Source organism: Leiobunum rupestre, chromosome 10 (genome assembly GCF_980474605.1).
Source record: "Leiobunum rupestre chromosome 10, qqLeiRupe1.1.hap1, whole genome shotgun sequence".
Taxonomy (NCBI): domain Eukaryota; kingdom Metazoa; phylum Arthropoda; class Arachnida; order Opiliones; family Sclerosomatidae; genus Leiobunum; species Leiobunum rupestre.
In genome coordinates this window covers 43,134,136-43,154,507 of record NC_143393.1, presented here as the reverse complement: position 1 = coordinate 43,154,507, position 20,372 = coordinate 43,134,136, and the positions used below count along the sequence as shown (strand labels likewise).

The 20,372-nt window shown below is 35.6% G+C and overlaps 4 protein-coding genes across 6 annotated transcripts; 2 read left to right on the top strand and 2 right to left on the bottom strand.

Moving 5' to 3' along the window:
* The first annotated feature begins 8,334 nt into the window (after nucleotides 1-8,334).
* On the top strand, nucleotides 8,335-9,473 carry LOC149925969 (transmembrane protein 222). Of its 2 annotated transcripts, XM_090162069.1 has the most exons (5): nucleotides 8,336-8,548; nucleotides 8,679-8,763; nucleotides 8,830-8,955; nucleotides 9,039-9,169; nucleotides 9,240-9,473. In XM_090162069.1, the coding sequence occupies exons 1-5, from the start codon at nucleotides 8,424-8,426 to the stop codon at nucleotides 9,322-9,324; spliced, it is 552 nt and encodes a 183-aa protein (XP_090018195.1). In that variant the 5' UTR covers nucleotides 8,336-8,423; the 3' UTR covers nucleotides 9,325-9,473. The 2 variants fall into 2 exon arrangements, with proteins under 2 accessions (XP_090018196.1, XP_090018195.1); XM_090162070.1 differs by lacking the exon at nucleotides 9,240-9,473 and having other exon boundaries at nucleotides 8,335-8,548; nucleotides 9,039-9,173.
* A 171-nt stretch (nucleotides 9,474-9,644) lies between these two features.
* On the top strand, nucleotides 9,645-11,539 carry LOC149925968 (uncharacterized). Its single transcript, XM_090162068.1, has 8 exons — nucleotides 9,645-9,745; nucleotides 9,876-10,036; nucleotides 10,108-10,267; nucleotides 10,337-10,476; nucleotides 10,547-10,732; nucleotides 10,796-10,912; nucleotides 10,972-11,058; nucleotides 11,118-11,539. The coding sequence occupies exons 2-8, from the start codon at nucleotides 9,893-9,895 to the stop codon at nucleotides 11,274-11,276; spliced, it is 993 nt and encodes a 330-aa protein (XP_090018194.1). The 5' UTR covers nucleotides 9,645-9,745; nucleotides 9,876-9,892; the 3' UTR covers nucleotides 11,277-11,539.
* Nucleotides 11,253-14,058, bottom strand: LOC149925967 (selenocysteine lyase-like). Its single transcript, XM_090162067.1, has 13 exons — nucleotides 13,931-14,058; nucleotides 13,755-13,864; nucleotides 13,613-13,687; nucleotides 13,512-13,540; nucleotides 13,291-13,450; nucleotides 13,098-13,225; nucleotides 12,873-13,037; nucleotides 12,692-12,804; nucleotides 12,596-12,632; nucleotides 12,452-12,535; nucleotides 12,288-12,387; nucleotides 12,149-12,224; nucleotides 11,253-11,687 (listed from the first exon to the last, which is right to left on the bottom strand). Coding segments are annotated over exons 1-13 (1,236 nt in total). The 5' UTR covers nucleotides 13,933-14,058; the 3' UTR covers nucleotides 11,253-11,530.
* A 62-nt stretch (nucleotides 14,059-14,120) lies between these two features.
* On the bottom strand, nucleotides 14,121-19,512 carry EMC1 (ER membrane protein complex subunit 1). Of its 2 annotated transcripts, XM_090162066.1 has the most exons (21): nucleotides 19,467-19,512; nucleotides 19,235-19,301; nucleotides 18,932-19,122; nucleotides 18,749-18,851; nucleotides 18,527-18,688; nucleotides 18,345-18,453; nucleotides 18,114-18,281; nucleotides 17,972-18,040; nucleotides 17,814-17,912; nucleotides 17,649-17,745; nucleotides 17,463-17,579; nucleotides 17,208-17,398; nucleotides 16,980-17,141; nucleotides 16,442-16,597; nucleotides 16,231-16,356; nucleotides 16,089-16,173; nucleotides 15,919-16,029; nucleotides 15,750-15,862; nucleotides 15,473-15,683; nucleotides 14,515-14,748; nucleotides 14,121-14,457 (listed from the first exon to the last, which is right to left on the bottom strand). In XM_090162066.1, the coding sequence occupies exons 1-21, from the start codon at nucleotides 19,501-19,503 to the stop codon at nucleotides 14,297-14,299; spliced, it is 2,769 nt and encodes a 922-aa protein (XP_090018192.1). In that variant the 5' UTR covers nucleotides 19,504-19,512; the 3' UTR covers nucleotides 14,121-14,296. The 2 variants fall into 2 exon arrangements, with proteins under 2 accessions (XP_090018192.1, XP_090018191.1); XM_090162065.1 differs by lacking the exon at nucleotides 19,467-19,512 and having other exon boundaries at nucleotides 19,235-19,409.
* Nucleotides 19,513-20,372: the final 860 nt, after the last annotated feature.

The following is a 20,372-nucleotide window of genomic DNA, read 5'->3' as shown; positions in this document are numbered from 1 at the left end:
AGGATTAAAACGATCCATTAAAAAGGCTTGAAGCGAAGTTGGTAAATTACCAATAATCACCCCTGGAGGTTAGTTTACCCGGCATAACAGGGAAAAAAATGGCTCAAAGGCACCGGCCACATTAGAACTCTTGATATGGAAAGCATTTGTACCGGTATTTGGTGGTACAATAAAATAAATCGAGGATAACGGTCCATTGATAAGGCTTTAAGCGAAGTTGGTAAATTACCAATAATCTCCCCTGGAGGTTAGTTTACCCCGGCATACCAGGGAAACAAATGGCTCAAAGGCACCGGCCATATGGTTAGTCCTGGTTTGGAAAGTATTTGTACCGGTTATCGGTGGTACATTAAAATAAATCGAGGATTAAAACGATCCATTAAAAAGGCTTGAAGCGAAGTTGGTAAATTACCAATAATCTCCCCTGGAGGTTAGTGTACCCCGGCATACCAGGGAAACAAATGGCTCAAAGGCACCGGCCATATGGTTAGTCTTGGTATGGAAAGCATTTGTACCGGTATTTGGTGGTACAATAAAATAAATCGAGGATAACGGTCCATTGATAAGGCTTTAAGCGAAGTTGGTAAATTACGAATAATCGCCCCTGGAGGTTTGTTTACCCGGCATACCAGGGAAACAAATGGCTCAAAGGCACCGGCCACATGATAACTCTTGATATGGAAACATTTGTACCGGTATTTGGTGGTACAATAAAATTAATCGAGGATAACGGTCCATTGATAAGGCTTTAAGCGAAGTTGGTAAATTACCAATAATCACCCCTGGAGGTTAGTTATCCGGCATACCAGGGAAAAAAATGGCTCAAAGGCACCGGCCATATGGTTAGTCCTGGTTTGGAAAGTATTTGTACCGGTTATCGGTGGTACATTAAAATAAATCGAGGATTAAAACGATCCATTAAAAAGGCTTGAAGCGAAGTTGGTAAATTACCAATAATCTCCCCTGGAGGTTAGTGTACCCCGGCATACCAGGGAAACAAATGGCTCAAAGGAACCAGCCATATGGTTAGTCCTGGTTTGGAAAGTATTTGTACCGGTATTCGGTGGTACAATAAAATAAATCGAGGATAACGGTCCACTGATAAGGCTTTAAGCGAAGTTGGTAAATTACCAATAATCGCCCCTGGAGGTTAGTTTACCCCGGCATACCAGGGAAACAAATGGCTCAAAGGAACTGGCCACATTAGAACTCTTGATATGGAAAGCATTTGTACCGGTATTTGGTGGTACAATAAAATAAATCGAGGATAACGGTCCATTGATAAGGCTTTAAGCGAAGTTGGTAAATTACCAATAATCGCCCCTGGAGGTTAGTTTACCCCGGCATACCAGGGAAATAAATGGCTCAAAGGCACCGGCCACATGATAACTTTTGATATGAAAAGCATTTGTACCGGTATTTGGTGGTAAAATAAAATAAATCGAGGATAACGGTCCATTGATAAGGCTTTAAGCGAAGTTGGTAAATTACCAATAATCGCCCCTGGAGGTTAGTTTACCCCGGCATACCAGGGAAACAAATGGCTCAAAGGCACCGGCCATATGGTTAGTCCTGGTTTGGAAAGTATTTGTACCGGTTATCGGTGGTACATTAAAATAAATCGAGGATTAAAACGATCCATTAAAAAGGCTTGAAGCGAAGTTGGTAAATTACCAATAATCTCCCCTGGAGGTTAGTGTACCCCGGCATACCAGGGAAACAAATGGCTCAAAGGCACCGGCCATATGGTTAGTCTTGGTATGGAAAGCATTTGTACCGGTATTTGGTGGTACAATAAAATAAATCGAGGATAACGGTCCATTGATAAGGCTTTAAGCGAAGTTGGTAAATTACGAATAATCGCCCCTGGAGGTTTGTTTACCCGGCATACCAGGGAAACAAATGGCTCAAAGGCACCGGCCACATGATAACTCTTGATATGGAAACATTTGTACCGGTATTTGGTGGTACAATAAAATAAATCGAGGATAACGGTCCATTGATAAGGCTTTAAGCGAAGTTGGTAAATTACCAATAATCACCCCTGGAGGTTAGTTTACCCGGCATACCAGGGAAAAAAATGGCTCAAAGGCACCGGCCATATGGTTAGTCCTGGTTTGGAAAGTATTTGTACCGGTTATCGGTGGTACATTAAAATAAATCGAGGATTAAAACGATCCATTAAAAAGGCTTGAAGCGAAGTTGGTAAATTACCAATAATCACCCCTGGAGGTTAGTTTACCCGGCATAACAGGGAAAAAAATGGCTCAAAGGCACCGGCCACATTAGAACTCTTGATATGGAAAGCATTTGTACCGGTATTTGGTGGTACAATAAAATAAATCGAGGATAACGGTCCATTGATAAGGCTTTAAGCGAAGTTGGTAAATTACCAATAATCTCCCCTGGAGGTTAGTTTACCCCGGCATACCAGGGAAACAAATGGCTCAAAGGCACCGGCCATATGGTTAGTCCTGGTTTGGAAAGTATTTGTACCGGTTATCGGTGGTACATTAAAATAAATCGAGGATTAAAACGATCCATTAAAAAGGCTTGAAGCGAAGTTGGTAAATTACCAATAATCTCCCCTGGAGGTTAGTGTACCCCGGCATACCAGGGAAACAAATGGCTCAAAGGCACCGGCCATATGGTTAGTCTTGGTATGGAAAGCATTTGTACCGGTATTTGGTGGTACAATAAAATAAATCGAGGATAACGGTCCATTGATAAGGCTTTAAGCGAAGTTGGTAAATTACCAATAATCACCCCTGGAGGTTAGTTATCCGGCATACCAGGGAAAAAAATGGCTCAAAGGCACCGGCCATATGGTTAGTCCTGGTTTGGAAAGTATTTGTACCGGTTATCGGTGGTACATTAAAATAAATCGAGGATTAAAACGATCCATTAAAAAGGCTTGAAGCGAAGTTGGTAAATTACCAATAATCTCCCCTGGAGGTTAGTGTACCCCGGCATACCAGGGAAACAAATGGCTCAAAGGCACCGGCCATATGGTTAGTCTTGGTATGGAAAGCATTTGTACCGGTATTTGGTGGTACAATAAAATAAATCGAGGATAACGGTCCATTGATAAGGCTTTAAGCGAAGTTGGTAAATTACGAATAATCGCCCCTGGAGGTTTGTTTACCCGGCATACCAGGGAAACAAATGGCTCAAAGGCACCGGCCACATGATAACTCTTGATATGGAAACATTTGTACCGGTATTTGGTGGTACAATAAAATTAATCGAGGATAACGGTCCATTGATAAGGCTTTAAGCGAAGTTGGTAAATTACCAATAATCACCCCTGGAGGTTAGTTATCCGGCATACCAGGGAAAAAAATGGCTCAAAGGCACCGGCCATATGGTTAGTCCTGGTTTGGAAAGTATTTGTACCGGTTATCGGTGGTACATTAAAATAAATCGAGGATTAAAACGATCCATTAAAAAGGCTTGAAGCGAAGTTGGTAAATTACCAATAATCTCCCCTGGAGGTTAGTGTACCCCGGCATACCAGGGAAACAAATGGCTCAAAGGAACCAGCCATATGGTTAGTCCTGGTTTGGAAAGTATTTGTACCGGTATTCGGTGGTACAATAAAATAAATCGAGGATAACGGTCCACTGATAAGGCTTTAAGCGAAGTTGGTAAATTACCAATAATCGCCCCTGGAGGTTAGTTTACCCCGGCATACCAGGGAAACAAATGGCTCAAAGGAACTGGCCACATTAGAACTCTTGATATGGAAAGCATTTGTACCGGTATTTGGTGGTACAATAAAATAAATCGAGGATAACGGTCCATTGATAAGGCTTTAAGCGAAGTTGGTAAATTACGAATAATCGCCCCTGGAGGTTTGTTTACCCGGCATACCAGGGAAACAAATGGCTCAAAGGCACCGGCCACATGATAACTCTTGATATGGAAAGTATTTGTACCGGTTATCGGTGGTACATTAAAATAAATCGAGGATTAAAACGATCCATTAAAAAGGCTTGAAGCGAAGTTGGTAAATTACCAATAATCACCCCTGGAGGTTAGTTTACCCGGCATAACAGGGAAAAAAATGGCTCAAAGGCACCGGCCACATTAGAACTCTTGATATGGAAAGCATTTGTACCGGTATTTGGTGGTACAATAAAATAAATCGAGGATAACGGTCCATTGATAAGGCTTTAAGCGAAGTTGGTAAATTACCAATAATCTCCCCTGGAGGTTAGTTTACCCCGGCATACCAGGGAAACAAATGGCTCAAAGGCACCGGCCATATGGTTAGTCCTGGTTTGGAAAGTATTTGTACCGGTTATCGGTGGTACATTAAAATAAATCGAGGATTAAAACGATCCATTAAAAAGGCTTGAAGCGAAGTTGGTAAATTACCAATAATCTCCCCTGGAGGTTAGTGTACCCCGGCATACCAGGGAAACAAATGGCTCAAAGGCACCGGCCATATGGTTAGTCTTGGTATGGAAAGCATTTGTACCGGTATTTGGTGGTACAATAAAATAAATCGAGGATAACGGTCCATTGATAAGGCTTTAAGCGAAGTTGGTAAATTACGAATAATCGCCCCTGGAGGTTTGTTTACCCGGCATACCAGGGAAACAAATGGCTCAAAGGCACCGGCCACATGATAACTCTTGATATGGAAACATTTGTACCGGTATTTGGTGGTACAATAAAATTAATCGAGGATAACGGTCCATTGATAAGGCTTTAAGCGAAGTTGGTAAATTACCAATAATCACCCCTGGAGGTTAGTTATCCGGCATACCAGGGAAAAAAATGGCTCAAAGGCACCGGCCATATGGTTAGTCCTGGTTTGGAAAGTATTTGTACCGGTTATCGGTGGTACATTAAAATAAATCGAGGATTAAAACGATCCATTAAAAAGGCTTGAAGCGAAGTTGGTAAATTACCAATAATCTCCCCTGGAGGTTAGTGTACCCCGGCATACCAGGGAAACAAATGGCTCAAAGGAACCAACCATATGGTTAGTCCTGGTTTGGAAAGTATTTGTACCGGTATTCGGTGGTACAATAAAATAAATCGAGGATAACGGTCCACTGATAAGGCTTTAAGCGAAGTTGGTAAATTACCAATAATCGCCCCTGGAGGTTAGTTTACCCCGGCATACCAGGGAAACAAATGGCTCAAAGGAACTGGCCACATTAGAACTCTTGATATGGAAAGCATTTGTACCGGTATTTGGTGGTACAATAAAATAAATCGAGGATAACGGTCCATTGATAAGGCTTTAAGCGAAGTTGGTAAATTACCAATAATCGCCCCTGGAGGTTAGTTTACCCCGGCATACCAGGGAAATAAATGGCTCAAAGGCACCGGCCACATGATAACTTTTGATATGAAAAGCATTTGTACCGGTATTTGGTGGTAAAATAAAATAAATCGAGGATAACGGTCCATTGATAAGGCTTTAAGCGAAGTTGGTAAATTACCAATAATCGCCCCTGGAGGTTAGTTTACCCCGGCATACCAGGGAAACAAATGGCTCAAAGGCACCGGCCATATGGTTAGTCCTGGTTTGGAAAGTATTTGTACCGGTTATCGGTGGTACATTAAAATAAATCGAGGATTAAAACGATCCATTAAAAAGGCTTGAAGCGAAGTTGGTAAATTACCAATAATCTCCCCTGGAGGTTAGTGTACCCCGGCATACCAGGGAAACAAATGGCTCAAAGGCACCGGCCATATGGTTAGTCTTGGTATGGAAAGCATTTGTACCGGTATTTGGTGGTACAATAAAATAAATCGAGGATAACGGTCCATTGATAAGGCTTTAAGCGAAGTTGGTAAATTACGAATAATCGCCCCTGGAGGTTTGTTTACCCGGCATACCAGGGAAACAAATGGCTCAAAGGCACCGGCCACATGATAACTCTTGATATGGAAACATTTGTACCGGTATTTGGTGGTACAATAAAATAAATCGAGGATAACGGTCCATTGATAAGGCTTTAAGCGAAGTTGGTAAATTACCAATAATCACCCCTGGAGGTTAGTTTACCCGGCATACCAGGGAAAAAAATGGCTCAAAGGCACCGGCCATATGGTTAGTCCTGGTTTGGAAAGTATTTGTACCGGTTATCGGTGGTACATTAAAATAAATCGAGGATTAAAACGATCCATTAAAAAGGCTTGAAGCGAAGTTGGTAAATTACCAATAATCACCCCTGGAGGTTAGTTTACCCGGCATACCAGGGAAAAAAATGGCTCAAAGGCACCGGCCACATTAGAACTCTTGATATGGAAAGCATTTGTACCGGTATTTGGTGGTACAATAAAATAAATCGAGGATAACGGTCCATTGATAAGGCTTTAAGCGAAGTTGGTAAATTACCAATAATCTCCCCTGGAGGTTAGTTTACCTCGGCATACCAGGGAAACAAATGGCTCAAAGGCACCGGCCATATGGTTAGTCCTGGTTTGGAAAGTATTTGTACCGGTTATCGGTGGTACATTAAAATAAATCGAGGATTAAAACGATCCATTAAAAAGGCTTGAAGCGAAGTTGGTAAATTACCAATAATCTCCCCTGGAGGTTAGTGTACCCCGGCATACCAGGGAAACAAATGGCTCAAAGGCACCGGCCATATGGTTAGTCTTGGTATGGAAAGCATTTGTACCGGTATTTGGTGGTACAATAAAATAAATCGAGGATAACGGTCCATTGATAAGGCTTTAAGCGAAGTTGGTAAATTACGAATAATCGCCCCTGGAGGTTTGTTTACCCGGCATACCAGGGAAACAAATGGCTCAAAGGCACCGGCCACATTAGAACTCTTGATATGGAAACATTTGTACCGGTATTTGGTGGTACAATAAAATAAATCGAGGATAACGGTCCATTGATAAGGCTTTAAGCGAAGTTGGTAAATTACCAATAATCACCCCTGGAGGTTAGTTTACCCGGCATACCAGGGAAAAAAATGGCTCAAAGGCACCGGCCATATGGTTAGTCCTGGTTTGGAAAGTATTTGTACCGGTTATCGGTGGTACATTAAAATAAATCGAGGATTAAAACGATCCATTAAAAAGGCTTGAAGCGAAGTTGGTAAATTACCAATAATCTCCCCTGGAGGTTAGTGTACCCCGGCATACCAGGGAAACAAATGGCTCAAAGGAACCAGCCATATGGTTAGTCCTGGTTTGGAAAGTATTTGTACCGGTATTCGGTGGTACAATAAAATAAATCGAGGATAACGGTCCACTGATAAGGCTTTAAGCGAAGTTGGTAAATTACCAATAATCGCCCCTGGAGGTTAGTTTACCCCGGCATACCAGGGAAACAAATGGCTCAAAGGAACTGGCCATATCGTTAGTCCTGGTTTGGAAAGTATTTGTACCGGTATTCGGTGGTAAAATAAAATAAATCGAGGATTAAAACGGTCCATTAAAAAGGCTTTAATCGAAGTTGGTAAATTACCAATATTTGCCCCTGGAGGTTAGTTTACCCCAGCATACCATTGGGGAAATGGCTCAAAGGCACCGGCCACATGATAACTCTTGATATTGAAAGCATCTGTAACGGTATTTGGTGGTACAATAAAATAAATCGAGGATAACGGTCCATTGATAAGGCTTTAAGCGAAGTTGGTAAATTACCAATATTTGCCCCTGGAGGTTAGTATACCCCGGCATACCAGGGAAACAAATGGCTCAAAGGCACCGGCCATATGGTAAGTCCTGGTATGCAAAGCATTTGTACCGGTATTTCCTGTTAGACAAATTCGTCCCATTGAAAACGCATTTAGCGAAGTTGGCAACTTACCAATTAACGTAGGGCTCGGCGTTCAGATAATAAATTTTTTGTTTAATTTTTTTATAACCATATCCGAAAATTATCCGAATTAAATCGTATAATAGTGGCGAAAAATATCCATAAATAAACAGTTAATAAATTTTTTGTTATGATTAATTGAAATTTTGTCGGTTAATTTATCCGTTTCCCCGAGCTCTAAATAAACACTGCTGTTTGTTTGGTATATCTTTGTATTATTCATTGGGATTAAATTTCCAAATTTTTTTTATTATAATATTTTGTTTATTTCTATTAGTGTTTCTAATTACTATACATTTTCATCTATTGGAAATTAAAATAATATTGATAAATTTCTACTTCAACTACTTTTTTAACTTTACTTATGGTATTACATTCAATTTCAATAAACCTGAAAAATAATATTAGTTGTTCAACCTGGGTGTATTCGAAATGACGCAAAGTCCACATGAGCCAGAGAGAAATTGGAGTTGGTAAAGTATGTTTTCGTATGATCTTGGCAAATTAGGTTTGTCCAAGCTGGGTTGATGTTATGGTAGAAGTCCTAATTTTGAAATTTCATAATTTTTCATTGTGGACTCCAAGTCTCTAATTCATCGTCATGTTATGATCATTTCAAACTATGGACCTTAAATCATCAAATTTGGAAAATAGCATTATTGAAATGAATCAAACCAATACAAAAGTCGATCACAGTCTCTGTCGATATCCGTTTTCAATAGTTTGGACTCCAATTCCACTTTTGACGTAAGCCTTGGATTTTTGTTTGACATGTTTTAGTATGGAATTCTGTGTTGGCATTGTACATTCTCTTGACTTTCAAAATATTATATTAAAATATAAATATAATTAATTTCAAGTATAATTGTGGTTTTAGGTGGCTATTCCCTTTTATCGGGCATATGGGTATTGCTCTCTCTTCAGGGGTTATTAGAGATTTTGCTGGACCTTATTTTGTTTCTGTAAGATTACACTGATCCAATAATTTTTCTGATTCGTGGATATTGAATTTTTGATATATTAATAAGGAAGATGAAATGGCTTTTGGAAAACCCACAAAATATTGGGTTCTTAACCCCAATAGAGCCAGTGGGGGAATGCAAGGCTGGGACCGTGGTGTCTTAGATGCCTCTGAAGAATATAAACATAGAATGGTATTAGAGATTTCAGTTTCTTTCGGTGGTGATGGCGGTTTACTTGTAAGGTTTTCAAAACGAAAAGAGTTCCACTTTTCTAGCATAATCTATTTTGTGATAACTGCCATTCTCACGTTGCCATGGCTCTCAACCTTATGAATTACAGTAAGAGTAGCAACTGGAACATGGTGAAGTTAGCTTTTCTCATGTTGATTCGTGGAAAATATGTTAGGTGAGCTTCTCAAACTAGATCGTTTATAAGCATAGTTTAATGACTCAAACTGGTTTTACCATTTTTGTAGCTTTTTCGCGTTTTTGAAGACCTGGGTTCCATTTCTGGTAATCGCAATATCCATAACAACCTTATGTCTTATAATGATGCATTAAAAATTCCAAATGTCCATTAAAAATAACGGTATATTTGCTAATTTTTAATTAAAAAACTGATGGCTATTGTGGTTTTAATAATCATTCTCAAACTAAAATGAAATAATTATTTTACCTCAGTTTAATTTCTCATTATCGTTTTATTGGGTGGGAGTCATTTTCTGTAGTTAATTGTATATATAAAACATTTACATTATTTTAAAAGAAATGTTATACTTTCTAATTGTACATAGTATTTTTAAATCAATAAAATTTGTATTTGGAAATAGAGGGCTCTGTCTCATTGTCTTATCAAGGTCATTATTAAGGAGGAAGTTTATCACGTTTTTTAGTTTTCCAAAAGTAAAAAAGTATAGGAATATGATGTCTGGTTATGCAAGGCTTTATTCAGGGGGTGTCAACCTGTTGATTTCTTAAAAATGTAACAATATAGAAAAAACTTCTTAGTTATATAATTTAAGTATTATGTTAATACAATTTAAATATTTTTCTAAAATGTTTTTGTAATTTCGAAGTATTTCATTTGGCTTTTCAATTTATCTTGTTTTAAGGTATCAGTGACACATTTATGTATGGTACATTTTCCAAAAAAGAAAATATGGAAGGCGCAGTTAGCATATCGAAAGATGAAAGTACACCAGAACAACCAATAACATTTGAAGATCTGGGCATCAGAGTTGTGCCCACAACAAGACAAACTATTTTTGGAACTGTACGGATAAGTTAAATCCTTCTAAATTTGTTCAAAAACTTAAAATCATTTTTTGTACATTTTCCATTAAGGTGCAAACTTGCCGAAGTTTAAAACCAACAGAGATCTCTTTTCTAATTCTTTCCATCATAAGCTTTGCCCTATCGTTAGGATTAACAATTCAGAGGCTGGTAACTTTAGATAAATCTAGCGATGACTATACATTTGCTATTCTTCTACTTTTAACAACTGGTAATTTATAAAAAAAATTGATAGCTTCATAACTCCACTTTTATAACAGTATTTTCTGTTAAATTGAAGCTTTTTGCCTCCATTATGCAATTGACGGAATTTTCATGGAGAGGTTTTACGAGATTTTGGTCTGCATTTGTAGTACTTTAATTGTCATGGTCTATTGCGTTTTAAATTACGCCTATGGAGATAAGATCATTTTAAAATTGGTGTGATATATTAGTTTTGTATTTTCACCATAATTGTTCCTTATATTAAATTTTTATTGTAATTTTTAAGGTTCGGATGGTTGTGGCTTTAATTTTGGGACTAGCTGTAATGGGAGTAGGCGGAGTCGTAATTCAGGATTATATTAAATCTGGTGATCTGATCTTTCGAACTGTTGGTGGGAATATGGGATTACATAGAGCTTGCCATGTTCTGTTCTTAGTATCGAGCCTTTTGGGATTTGATCTGCAACTTGAAGTAAACATAAACTAATTTTGGTTATAAACCTAAAGTTAAAGGGGCTCATTTAATTTTACATAGGTCAGTATGCTGGTTTTTGTCATGAGAAATGGAATTGACCTCGGTGATCTGGAAAAAATAATACTAGGTGTTGGAGTACCATTTTCTGTTTTATGGATAATTTTGGGCTATTTAGCGGTAATTTTTTTTTTTAAGAGGAAAGTTTTGTGGATAATGAGCTATTTTTTCCACTTCAGAGCCGTCTTGAAAATAAGATTCTATCAGTCATATTTTTATTGACATTTTGGGCAGAACCTGCGTATGTTATTTACAAATTCATTAGTGTAAGTATGCTTTACCTAGTTCTTTGATCAAATATATTTTAAAAAAATATATTTTTTAGTTGAATGAAATTCACAGTCACATTCTACGATACAGCATTATTGCTTGTGGTACGACCGCACTTATAGTTCGAATAGCTTTGATCATAGCATTTGTATTTGTTATGAAAAATTTTGGTAAAGGTTTAAAAGAAAAGATTTACGGTAGATTTGCTAGTTAAGTTTTTTATTATTATAAAAGTTAATTTTTAAATAATTTTATATCAATTTTATCATTTGCTCATCGCTTCAGTATTTAATTTTGTTTTCAATTACCTATGTTTAATTACTAGTCGTTAGATTGAAACTCTGTGATATGCCCAATTATATAAAAAAAAAGCTTTTTGCTGGGTTTAAAGCTTAAATGGTTAAAGTTTCAATCAACAAATTTTAAATACACATGTATTTTACTAATTAATAAACTGATATTTTAATTTTAATATATTTTTGGTATATTTTTTTCCAAAACTCTCTTCAGCGTGAAAACTGCACTATCAATATCAGTTTTCGTTGTTTCTCTTCCCACGCTTAACCTTAAAGTGACCATGGCAATTTCTTTTCTAACTCCAGATGCCAATAAAACAGATGAAAGTCTAGAAAATATAAAAAAACTTTAGGACATTTCTATGACCAAACAACAAAATATCGCTTAATAAAAAAAATAAAATTTCCCGCCTTACAACCACGTGGTACTTCATGAGCCACGTGAAAGTCGTGAATATAAATTATCGTCATACGTCATATTCTGGCGCCTTTTTGGACTTCGTCGTTTTTATTTTCAGCAATTTTAAGTTTTTAATTTTGTTATGGTAAGAATTTCTTTTAAAGCGGTTTATTTTTGAATAAATTTCGTATGGCACTTTCTTAGATTTTAATCGCGGAAATAATTTTTACAAAAGCCTTGGCTTATAATAAATGTCACTGTCAAAAATCGTAAGATTAGGCCTTAGATTAATAATAGCCCTACTATTATTAATCCAAGATTAGGCTTATACTAATGATTTTTAAACAAAGGCTCAAACACTTTAAAAGTTTAGCAAAAAAACCTATATACTTAGAACTATTTGACCCATGACAAGCCGCGCCAACGCTAGCTTCAATATTATTAGCTTGCATCAATATCTCTCTTCCTAGTAATCGTTGGGAAAATGAAATTAAAGTTAGAGAAAGAGTTCTTTACAAATGTCTTGTACCAGTTAATGTACAATTCTTAAAACCAACACTGCAAGTGTTAGGTAGTCGTTCTATGCCTTTTCTTATGCTGTTGAACACTACTTTGCCCCCAAATTGTTTCTATGACAAAGATAATATATTCATTATAAATATAACTTTAATGGTAGTGAAACAAGCTGTATACTCTTAATTGGTCCTCCAAGTAGTTGCGAATCTCAGCCATAATTGCTTGATAGTTTTCTATGTTGCTGCTTACTAAATTTGATGCCTAATCTCAATGATCATATTTATTATTGATATGAAACAGTAATGATTAGGAATACAGTACCTTCCCTAACCCAGCAATCATAGGCGTGTTTTCCGTACTGGAAGCAATATTATTGTTTATTTTATTGTTGCAAATAGATGCTTCAAATTAATTTACCCAGGTCTATAATTCCTTTCTTGCCCTCCCCCGTAGAAAATTGCACAAAGTGGTGTCTCATGGATATAACCTACATGTTTAATGTATAATGCCCCTATTCGAGGTCCATAAAACTGATAAAAATGTTACTTTGAATTATTGTAAACACCACAAAGTATATAGAACTTGACGAAACTCATACCTTATGGCCTACGATTGTTAAATAGTCTACTGCTAATTCCGAAACATCGACTGGAATTTTACCAATAGCTTGAGCAGCGTCAGTATGGAAAAATATTTTAGGAAGATTAATTTGGTTTCGAGTTTTGTTTATCGAGATCAGAGATTGTCCAATAAGAGATATGGGCTACATTTAAATAATCATAATTTTAAAATTTTATTTTCACTGAATAGTACATATATTTACCTGAATAAGTCCTGTCTCATTATTGGCTAACATCACAGTAATAAGAGTTGTATTTGGTTTAATATGATTTAATATATCTTCCATTTCAATGGTACCCGTTTTTTTTGAAACAGGAACTATAGAAAGTTCTGAGAGGGTAGAACACATTAATATAATTTCCTTTTTTTTTCCTATAGAAAGTATAGTATCATACCTATTTTATTTTCTTCTTGAAAATGTTTAAGTGGCAAAATTATAGAGTCATGCTCCATGTTTGAGGTAATTATATGAGGAACTTGAATAATTTTACCATTAGATGGGAAATTTTCTTTTTTAAAATTTTGAATGGCAGTATGAATTACCATATTGTTTGCCTAAAATTACTAGAGGTAAATCTTTTATAGAAATAGCCAACGCTTATTTTCAATACTGTACCTCTGTACCACCTGATGTAAATATAATTTCTATGATAAATTATGGTATTAGAGCTAAATTTTGTTACATTATTCAAGTAAAAATATAAAATATTTAATTACCATTTGGATTCTTAGCTTTAATCATATCAGCTACAAAATTTCTAGATTTCTTTATAGTTTCTTTGGCTAGTATACCTCCACCATACAAGAAAATGAAAAAATTATAGATATATTATTGCCATATATCACAAAAAGAAATTACCAGCTTCACTGTTGGAACTTGGATTTCCCCAAGCATTGAGCATGGCTTCGTTGATACAAATAACTACATCTTTGTCAATTGGTGTAGTTGCATTAAAATCTAAATAAACCCTGATTTAGGGTGTACAAAAAAATTTCAGAATTCAAATAACTAGTATTCCAAATAAAAAATCTCACATTTTGTTTTTGTTCTAAGCGCCGTGAAAAGTAGTATTTGTAGTGGTTACTTTATCATATGAATGAAATACTCTAAGCTGAGTCACTAGTATAAATATTTCCTTGAACTAGCCGACTATAATTATACATGTATTTGCCGGTTTATATGTAGGTAAATTCAGTGGTGTCATCTGTTATTTTTATTCGTAACTTAAAGGGAAGGTAATTTTTATTGTAAAAATTTTGCTACATTTTCAAAAGCAACAATTTTTTTTCAGTATGTAGACAGATGCGGTGATATTTTTAAGTTGGTGAAATGTAAATGAAAAACATTATATTATATTTTTTTTACAAAATTGAATTTTTTGTTCAATAAATATTCTGAAATTATTTCCATGCTGCTCTTAGAGCTTTTCTGGCTGCTAATTTCCTTGTCATGTACGATAATAACAGTAGGGCTATTAAAACAGCAGAGATTAGTAAATGATCAAAATCGTCTTTTAAGATATCAAATGTTTTTGACGGTGTCACACGCGTGTAGTAAATATCTGGAAAAAAATTATTAATTTTTATTTTTCAAAATATATCACAGCAATTAGTTTTACCTAAGCCATATGCAAAAACTAAACATGTAGATTCCAATCCAGATGGTGCAGTATGAATTCCTTTAATTTGCATTACGCTTTGGTTATAATTGATAATTCCTTCAGAGGTAATTGGTAGTTCGGGAATGTAAGGTATCAAACCCTCTTCCCTATGTTCTGCCAAAGGTTGTATCGGTCTTCGTGGGTCCAAAAATGCTTTGGGTAACTCCACAATTCCTCCCAATGGTAGAGCAACTAAGAATTTTATTGTAAAATTTAATATTTTTATAGATATCCCCAAAAAAGCATATGTATAACACTTGGTGACAGTTTTTTACTACATCCTTTTTTCATAACACCACTCAAGTTGGTAGCAGTGACAGGTTGCCCACTATGCCTGTTGGTATTAAAATTCCGCAGCAAAAAAAATTATAAACGTGATGCATAGGGCATCGAAGTAGAGGTGAGAGAGTTAAGACGATCTCGACGAGTACCCAAGGCCTAGAAATTACTTGAAAGTTAAGGGACGAAGGTTTCATTGTAAAAATAATAATCAACAATGCTAATACCCAATGCACCAAGTCATCTAGCGATTTTTAATGACAGGTAGCCGGGTTACAACCCGTAGGAGGGTGGTGGCAAGCCCTTCATGCTACGCGAGCCAACAGCTCCCTACACTCACTATTACTGTTAACCTCTACAAGATTTCATGGAAAGAGTAAACCGAAGAATTCGGGAGAAAACCTCTTTAACCAGTGAACACTACTCCCACACCCCTACCTCACAGCAACATAATCTGCCACTGCTGGAAGTATTAACTGTCAAATAGAAGAAAATTCACAGACTGCTAAATTTCTGGAAAATAAATTTTCTAATCCTCTGATTAATTTTCAGTGGTGAAGAAGGTACTAAAAAATGGATTAACTAGGCTACAAGTGTCACACATACTAGATTATTGATATCTGTGATTGATACAAACTTAGAATATGTTTATTAGTGATTCCTTTTTCAGTGACTGTGTCAGTCATGGCCTCGACGCCAGCAGGAAATATGAAAGATTGGTGCTCTACTATGGGAACAGGAGGAGGGCTTAATGAGGAGAAAGCACTGGTATTGCCTTGACTTTTTCCTTCGTATAGTTCGATGGAAGACATCTCCATTCGGCGAGATTTTTCATTGTAATAGCTATACTGTAAAATGCAATTACGAAGGTTTTAATACTACAGATGACATTGTGTATTAAAAGTAAAATTTACCACAATCCAATTTTCAGAATGCACAATATGAACTGGTCCGCGACACCTCTTATGGCTTGATGAGTAAATAATCATGCCAGTTACCCCATCCAAAAGATAAATGTTTAAAACGTCTAAGAAACAATTTGATTATTTTTCCATAATAATTAGTTAATATTCCAGTGCTTACATTTTTGAACTGGATCGCTTCCCTCAGTAACAATAACAGCTAAATTAGGATTTAGATATTTATAGAGGACACTTCTGTCACCCATTACTCGTCCCTGAGAATGCACATGTTCTGCAATTAGGACAATTTATGAGCATGAGAAAATAACCAACTTTTATTTTTTATGTTACCAGTAACTCCCTTCAATACAACTTGAGTAATTTGTTGGTACTCTATTGGAATGATTACCCTCCATACTTCTGTTGCTTCTAGCGACTAAATAATTGTTTTTATTATATGAATAAATATGGTTAGTAAGATAATTATCTATACCCCAGGTTTTGAAGCCATAAATGTATAGCCCGATAAAATACCACTTGTAGTATTTGCTAAAAATATGTAATGACTCGCTTTGGTTTGCAGAAATATTTTTTCAGCTGATTGTGGAAATATATGTGCCTAAAAGGGTTATGAATAAAGCAAAAAACTTTATATTAAATATGCGTGAATGGAAATATACAAGATTTTTAAACTCTTAGGATACCTTTAAATTTCTATCTAAAAGAACAAGGCCTTTTATGTGATTATCATCCATTTCGGACAACATCATTGCTTGAATGACTTCAAAATCGTATTTCTTTGATGTTACGTCACTTCCAGTTATAGGATTAAGAGAATGAAGGTAAGTTACATCTTCATTCTGTTATACATTAATATAAAATTAGTTTTTTTTAAATCTAACAGGGTTGCCACAAAATTTTGAGATTCAAATTCCCTGACTCTTCCCTTTTTCCCCTGATCATTTTAAGAGATTTTCCTTGACTTTTAAAGGTAAAACTTTGTATCTTATATTAAACTTTTATCAGAAGTTAATAAATTTAAATGGACTTATATTTCAGTAAGAAGGTTATTGCAATGTTGAAAAAATCATAGAATTTGTCATAGATCTAGAGTAAAATTACCTTCAAAGAGTATCAAGATAAAATTGAATTCCCTGACTTTTCCCTCAATTTTTACTAATTTTTAAAATTCCCTGATTTTTAGGCAACCCTGTCTAACATGGAAATGTTAAATTCCTAGACCTGGGCTTTCCCAAGAATAGTGCAAATGGCTGGGTGTGGAAATTGTGCAGTTGTTCGTTGAACAAACAAATGATAGAATTCTTTGTTGTTGGCATTAATGGGTGAGACAGGAATTAGTTTCTTCCATATTATTTCTCCGGACAAGTTATCAATACCAAAAACCTTAAAATAAATTTTTGAATAAAATATTTAAACAACAAATTGAACTTAATATGATTTTGAACTAACCTTTCCGGGTTTAGTAGCAGCAACTATTACTTTATGCAAACCAAATTTATCCCGGACCAAATCATTTCCAAAACCAGTAACTTTTGAAGTTTCAGCTTCTCCTTGCAATCGTGATAAGGTTTTTAATAGAAAAGTTTGCAATTGCAAGAGTTGCGAAGATAATCTCGTCAATAGCATTGCAAATACATTCGCTGGAATTACATTAATGTATTAATTTTTACTGGCTTGTTATTTAATCCCATTGCAAATTTATACTATCAGAGGCTCCAAATTCTTCTTCAATTTTAACATCCATATCTGATAATGGCAAATCCCAAATTTCGGTAGTTACTATAGAAGCCAAAGATTCTTCCCTAGTCCAAATGACTTTACCTGATAAAGAATTTCAGATAAAATCTTTCAAATAGTAGTTTAAATACTTCGTATAACACTTAAAATTACCTTGTTGGTGGATTAATATTATAGCGTCATCCGTAGTTCCTACAAGCATTTTGTAACTCATCGAACCATCTTTCCTCAAGTATGGTAATATGAAAAACTGTAGTTAAAATTTATTATTAGTCAAATATTTTTAAAATATGAAATTTTTAGCGATATATTCATTGCCTTTGCAATTTTTCCATGGTCTGGAGGCAAATAGAATTCACCCGATAAATTTTCAATTTCTTTTCCATCAGTTGGATTTAGAGCCATAACTTTGAAATTCTGAAACACAAATAACATTATTAATACCTAAAACAATTTTACCTCTTAACTTAATTTACATTTTTCTCATTTACTATAGCAAATATAGTTAATTGCCCTTTAATAACTGATGAGCTCACTTCCAAAGCCTGAAAAAAAAATTACTTCATATAAATATGCACTACTTATATCGCAAAGAAAATTAATAAATTATATAATTACTTTAGGTAGAACTTTGACAATTTTCATGCCAGATACTTCTACGCGTCCCAAAAATATTCCATCATCTCCTAAATGAAGCGCAAAAACTGGTTCATCAGAGCTATCTTGATATGGGATGGATTGTATTTTTAGTTCAGTGTTGGGTTTATTCGTTTGCAATCCCAGAAGCTGTGAAATTACCAATATTTTGATATATTGTTAAATAATAATTCGCCATTTCATTACTCTTACCCTAAGTGGAACTTCAACAAAACCAATTCCATTGTTTAAGTTCAGAACTTGTAAAGATTTTGTCGATGGTACGGCACAAACAAAATATGTACCACTAGCAAAATCACAGCTATGAAATCAATATTATTTAGTTTATGTACAGATTTTTTTTTAATTTATTTCAGAGCCAGTGATTGAGTAACCTTGTATGACTGTGAATCCAAGGGGCAGATATATGAGGTGAAGTTTTAGCATTTCCTTCTAATATTCTAAAGACTGTGACTTGCACACCAGTATTAGGTTTTATTTGTACGGCAAAAATTTCTTTCTTCTCAGAGCTGACAAAAAACCTCATCAAATGCTCACTATAAAGATAACTTTGAATTAGAAGTTACGTTTCATAAATAATTTATTTGAGTGTTTACTCTAAAATTTCTATATTAGGCAGTGAAGTCTCCCAGTTTAAAACACCTGAATTGGTGTCCCAACTTCTTAAAAATAGGCCATTTCCACTGACGGAGATTATTTCTATTTGTAATTGAACATTGGTTAAAAAATGGTTGCTATAGTTACGATTATTTATAAAAATGAATATGAATCATAGCTACCTCCTTCATTCGATAAAGCGTTTATAACACCAGATTCTCCCTTTTCTAAAATTTGTCGCCATATAATGTCTCCATTTTTCATGTTAAGAGATGCTATAACATTATTATCTGTGTCCACGATGATAGACTCAGCACCATTTGAACCAGCATCTATGTGACCATGTCGTAATTTACCAATGTACCTTTGTCGCCTGTAATTTTAATCCATGGATATATCATTAATAAGACCATAGTTTACAAACTATGACCTTAAAATTAACACACATGGCTTTAGCAAAAGCTTTTTATCACTATTATTATTACCAATCAAACTTTCCAATTTGATCCTCATACAATGCACCGCATAAGTGTAAAACTGCAAAAATATTTACTGAAAGAGAAACACATTTAATAATTCGATAAACCGACATTTTAAGAGAAACCGATGTCGAGGCTGTCGAGCTCGCACACCCGAATCGGGGGATGACTAAAACCAGGAAAGAGTATAATTAAAACGAAGAAAACGGGGAATTAGAGTAAAATGTCGGAAAACTACCAACTAGTAGCATGCCGGTTACCCCGTGGTAAGCCATGTAGGCTAGCCCCGGTTTCGTGACTAAAACCAGGGGGTAGAAACAAAGAGTATGGAAAGAATTTGTATGCCAGCCTAAACTATATATGTTGGGTAAAGCGACCAATGAGATACCTCGTTGTCAATGACGTCAATGACCACGGCAAAATTCAAAAACATTTCCCGTTCTTTTCATTATTTCTAATTATCTACGAAACATAAAGCAACGAAACTTTATATTCGGTTATTTTGAACGTAATTTCTTCGTTTAAAAGTAATATTAAGGCGGTAACAAATAATTTGCAACTTACTCTTTAAGTTATTTTTGTCACGTGCACAAACTTCTGCACGTGTCAAAGTTAGTCTTGCATTTTGGCGCGCGCTAGTGAAAACCAAGCATTAAAGGGAGTATTACCTCCAAGGCATTCTTTAACGAAAATGTATAGCGATTTAATTCAAAAGCAAAGAAAATTTTTTATTTGTGCAGCTAAAACTATGCAAAGAAGTCCTCGAGCTAGATGCGTTCATAGGAGTATAAGATTTCTATGGCGTTCATCATAACATCAACGGATTGGAAAAGCGAAAATTGTTTTGCGGTCTACAGACCACCATGAAAAAGACAATGAATTACATCAGATAAAAAATTTCAATGGTAATGTTTGTTTAGTAATAGTTTAAATGAGAGAACGCTCTAAGCCTCTATGGGGCATCGGGCATCATGCCCCATAGAAATAACATGGGGTATTATTTTGAAGGTGGGGCATCAGGCATCATGCCTAAGTACCAAGAACTATCCGATCCCTGTCCAATAGTGTGTAAATATCATTCTAATAATTCAAATTGCGCATTGTTCAAAGCGTAGAAAATTAAATTACGGAATATGTAATATTG

Bases quoted from the DNA above. Each gene is read 5' to 3' on its own strand.
- EMC1 (XM_090162065.1), bottom strand. From the start codon at position 19,341: ATGTCGGTTTATCGAATTATTAAATGTGTTTCTCTTTCAGTAAATATT. The intron at 18,282-18,344 runs GTAAGAGTAATG...GTAATTTCACAG, and splicing joins TTGTTGAAGTTCCACTTAGG to CTTCTGGGATTGCAAACGAA. The intron at 15,863-15,918 runs GTAAGCACTGGA...ATTGTTTCTTAG, and splicing joins AAGCGATCCAGTTCAAAAAT to ACGTTTTAAACATTTATCTT.
- LOC149925967 (XM_090162067.1), bottom strand. The intron at 12,805-12,872 runs GTATGAGTTTCG...CATTTTTATCAG, and splicing joins TAACAATCGTAGGCCATAAG to TTTTATGGACCTCGAATAGG. The intron at 11,688-12,148 runs GTATATAGGTTT...TATATTTTCTAG, and splicing joins CATGGGTCAAATAGTTCTAA to ACTTTCATCTGTTTTATTGG.
- LOC149925968 (XM_090162068.1), top strand. From the start codon at position 9,893: ATGTATGGTACATTTTCCAAAAAAGAAAATATGGAAGGCGCAGTTAGC. The intron at 10,477-10,546 runs GTGTGATATATT...GTAATTTTTAAG, and splicing joins ATAAGATCATTTTAAAATTG to GTTCGGATGGTTGTGGCTTT. The intron at 10,733-10,795 runs GTAAACATAAAC...AATTTTACATAG, and splicing joins GATTTGATCTGCAACTTGAA to GTCAGTATGCTGGTTTTTGT.
- LOC149925969 (XM_090162069.1), top strand. From the start codon at position 8,424: ATGGACCTTAAATCATCAAATTTGGAAAATAGCATTATTGAAATGAAT. The intron at 8,764-8,829 runs GTAAGATTACAC...TATATTAATAAG, and splicing joins CTGGACCTTATTTTGTTTCT to GAAGATGAAATGGCTTTTGG. The intron at 9,170-9,239 runs GTGAGCTTCTCA...CCATTTTTGTAG, and splicing joins ATTCGTGGAAAATATGTTAG to CTTTTTCGCGTTTTTGAAGA.